Source organism: Hirundo rustica, chromosome 17, assembly GCF_015227805.2.
Source record: "Hirundo rustica isolate bHirRus1 chromosome 17, bHirRus1.pri.v3, whole genome shotgun sequence".
NCBI lineage: Eukaryota > Metazoa > Chordata > Aves > Passeriformes > Hirundinidae > Hirundo > Hirundo rustica.
Window position 1 is genome coordinate 638756 of NC_053466.1, and position 3745 is coordinate 642500.

The 3745-nt window shown below is 53.8% G+C and overlaps 1 protein-coding gene across 1 annotated transcript; it reads right to left on the bottom strand.

Annotated features, from left to right (window-relative positions):
* Nucleotides 1–416: 416 nt before the first annotated feature.
* Nucleotides 417–2242, bottom strand: FZD10 (frizzled class receptor 10). The gene has a single exon (XM_040080880.1). It carries the CDS (start codon nt 2240–2242, stop codon nt 494–496), a length of 1749 nt encoding a protein of 582 aa, XP_039936814.1. The 3' UTR covers nt 417–493.
* Nucleotides 2243–3745: the final 1503 nt, after the last annotated feature.

Here is a 3745-nt window from a genome sequence, read left to right on the forward strand (position 1 = left end):
AGAGGCCTCCTCGGGACCTCCGTGTCCCTGGAGAGACAATGCTCACTTGGGCACTTCTAAAATCAAACCATTGCTCCACAAAATTTGACTATACCTTGTTACTGAGAGAGCTGAAGGAAACCCAGCCCAGCTACGTGAAAAAGTTAAAGAAGAGTTGGTTGTTGTGTTTGGTTTTGATTTTATGTCGGTTTCGTTTAATCTGAGGGATGGATGTAATTCTTAACTACAAATTAGTAACAGAACAGACTGTTTTAATTCACAATATTTCTTTCACTAAAAACCTTTCCATGAGTACGTTTACCTTCAGTTTTTTCACCACGTCCTGAATTCAGCATGATACATTTTTGTGCTTTGAGATACTAAACTGTTCTGACAAAAAAAAAAAAAAAAAAAAAAAAAAAAAAAAAAAGCACCATTCATTTTTAAATTTCTGACTGCTACTGTGGACATTTGTAAGTCTGTGAGGTGAGATACAGTCTTTTCTAAAACCTGGTCACACACAAGTGGGCGGTTGTAATGTTGATTCATATTTTGCAAGGTGAGTTTTCTGTGGATGTTGAGGTTTTTTGTAGATTCCACTGCTTGTAATAACACTTGCGGGTTTTCTCCTACTTCTCTTCTTCAATCTCCGACTACAAACATTTTGCCAGGATTGAAGAGTCTTGGAAGTCCAGATCCACATGCCACTAGTAATGCCCACAACTAATAACATAAAAATTTTGACCATAAAAATTTCTACTGCTGGTATAGAGTTATTCATCATGCAGTCTAAATTTTTAGTCTGATTGTTCATCTTGCATTTCTGTTGAGTCGCCAGAGTTTTCCAGTAATCCATGTTCAGTCTCTCATAAAAATAGCAAGCTATCACACAAGTGGCGGGCACTGTGTACAAGACTGAGAAGACTCCAATCCTGACCATAAGTTTCTCCAGCTTGTCGGTGTTTTCTCCACCTGTTTTCATCACCCTCCTGATGTGAAAAAGGGCCACAAACCCAGAAAGAATAAAAGAAGTGCCAATGATTAGGTAACACGCCAAAGGAATGAGCACAAACCCCGTCAAGGCGTTCACATCCATGCTGCCAACGTAGCACAGGCCTGTCAGCTCGTCTCCAGCCACCCTCCTCATCACCAGGATCATGATGGTCTTCACGGCCGGGATGGCCCACGCTGCCAGGTGGAAGTAGCTGCTGTTGGCCTCGATGGCCTCGTGCCCCCACTTCTTCCCAGCCGCCAGGAACCAGGTCAAAGTCAGGATCACCCACCACAAGGAGCTGGCCATACCAAAGTAATAGAGAACCAGGAACACAATGGTGCAGCCAGTGCTCTCCAGCCCCTCCTGGATGACATAGAGCTGGCCGCTGTCCCTGTCACAGGCGATGCTTTCGGCGCCTGAGAAGAGGCGGATGATGTACCCCACCGAGTAGACGCAGTAGCACATGGAGAGGAAGATGATGGGCCTCTCGGGGTACTTGAAACGCTGGGGATCTATGAGAAAAGTGAGCACGGTGAAAGCGCTGGAGAAGAAGCACAGAATGGACCAGATGGCAATCCAAATGACAGCAAAGTGTTTGTCGTCCCTGCTCCAGTAAACGTCAACCCCTGGCGTGCAGAGCGGCGCGCAGGAAGCGCTCTTCTCCACGTGGTGGAACTTGCCGGGATTTTCACAGGACGTTCTGCTCGGGCCGTCCTTGTGCTGCTGCAGATCGTGGCCACTGCTGGGCCGCTGGGGACGGAACATGGGTGGCAGCATGCTGGAGCCCCGGGGCGGCTCGTCCGACCCGTTGTTGGGGGCTTCCATGCACAGGTAATTGGGGTCGTTCTTATTGGGCAGCTTGCTGCAGTCCAAGGAGTCCGGCCACTTAAAATTGAACTGCTCCATGATCGGGGAGCACTTCAGCCTCGCCTGCTCGCACATCACCCTGCAGGCCGGGATCGGGGTAGAAACCTGCTCCGTGCACATCGGGGCGTAGAGCGAGCACAGGAAAAATTTCAGATGGCCGTGGCACCCGTACTCCACCAAGGGGGCAAACTCGTGCAGCTGAATGGCGGCTTCCCTTTGGTTTTCGTGCCCCATCAGGTTCGGCATCCTGGTCATGTTGTAGCCGATATCCTTGCACATGGGGATCTCTATGGGCTGGCACCTCCCGTCGCCGGGACGCTCGATGTCCATGGAGCTGATGGCCGCGCAGCAGCCGCTGAGCCAGCAGAGCAGCAGCGCGGCGCTGCCGGCCGCCGGCCCCATCGCGGCGGCTCTGGCGTGTGCGGGGCCCGCGGGGCTCAGAGCAGCGGCCGGCCGGGCCCTGCCCTCCGCAGCAGCGGCCCCGAGCGCGGCGGGGCCGCGGGGCCGGCGGAGCGGGGCAGCATCGCCCGGGCCCCGCGGGGAGCGCCCGGGCGGCGGCCGGCGGAACGGAAAGCGGCCCCGCTCCGCCGATGCGCCCAACTTACTGCGGGCGGCCCGGCAACTTTCCGCTCCCCGGGCTTCCACTTTCGCGATCCGCCTGCCCGCCTCCCTTTCCTCCGCTCTTCCCCGTGCCCCGCTGCCGGTGTCCGCGGAGTGCGGGGCGGGCAGGGCCGGGCGGGCACCGCGTCCCCTCGCACGCGTCCCGGGCGGCTCTCGGAGCGCCGGCTGTCTCCGGGGATTCTCTTCTCCTCCGACGCGTCGCGGCTCCTCACTTTCTCGCCGAGAGGTGGGGATTGGTTTATCCGAGCGCGGAATAAAGGAGGAGGAGGAGGAGGAGGAGGAGGAGGGGGAGGAAATATCTAAGCCATTGAAGAGGGGAGCCTGAAGAATCCCCCCCTCCCGGCCGCCCTCTGCTCCGGGTTTGCGATAGGTCGGCTCGGCCGCGCCGTGCCGAGCGGAGCCGGGCTGTGCGCGGTGTCTGTGCCGGCACCGCTGCCCCCGCCTCGCCAGCTCCGGGGCCGCGGCAGCTGCGGCTTTGGGGGCGGCTCAATCCGAGGATGAAATAAAGTAAAAAAAAAAAAAAAAAAAAAGGGCTAAACCCAAGAAGAAGAAAAAAACCTGTGCAAGATCCGCCTCGCATACGACATCCACTTTGCATGAGAAAGGTGAAGCTGACACGGTGATTACTTTCCAATCGCTCGGAACGCCTCGAAACCTCCTTAAGGACCCCTACAGGTTCTCCTTGATCGGCACGGATTAGAAAATGCCCCGTTTGTTTCTCCCTCCTTCTCTCGTTCCTTCCTTTCTGCTTTCCCTCCCGTTGCCCTCTCCTGAAAGTTTAACGAGCCCTTTCTGTAGAAGGCGTCAGCCTGCCCTCCCTCGCTCAGGTAGGAAGCCAGCGAGGGCGAGGGCTTCAGACTTGGTGTCTCCTAATAAGAGGGTTGAAGGTGGTGCCTCCTCGACTGCCTTGATTGGAGGGGGACAAAGCTTTAGCGGGGAGGATGTGGGGAGGAGGATGCATTTTATGGCGAGTGCTATAAACTCTTCGCTGCCAGGGTCATAAAATATGGTTGCTTTCAGCCTGGAGTCTCGTTTTTTTTCAAATGTCGTGCTTTGTCTCGAATTTCTAAATGAACAGGACAGGCAGGATTGCTGGAAAAGTACCTGATTATGGTTTTAATTGCAGTATGGCATCATTCGAAAAGTAGTGGTTTTTTTTTTTTTTTTTTTTTTTTTTCTTCCTTAAATAAAAAATGCTAAGAGGACGAGAGAGATACCCTTGGGGAAGTAGTTACTTCATCCACTATAGAAAAGATGCTTACAGATTTTGGAGACGGGAATCGT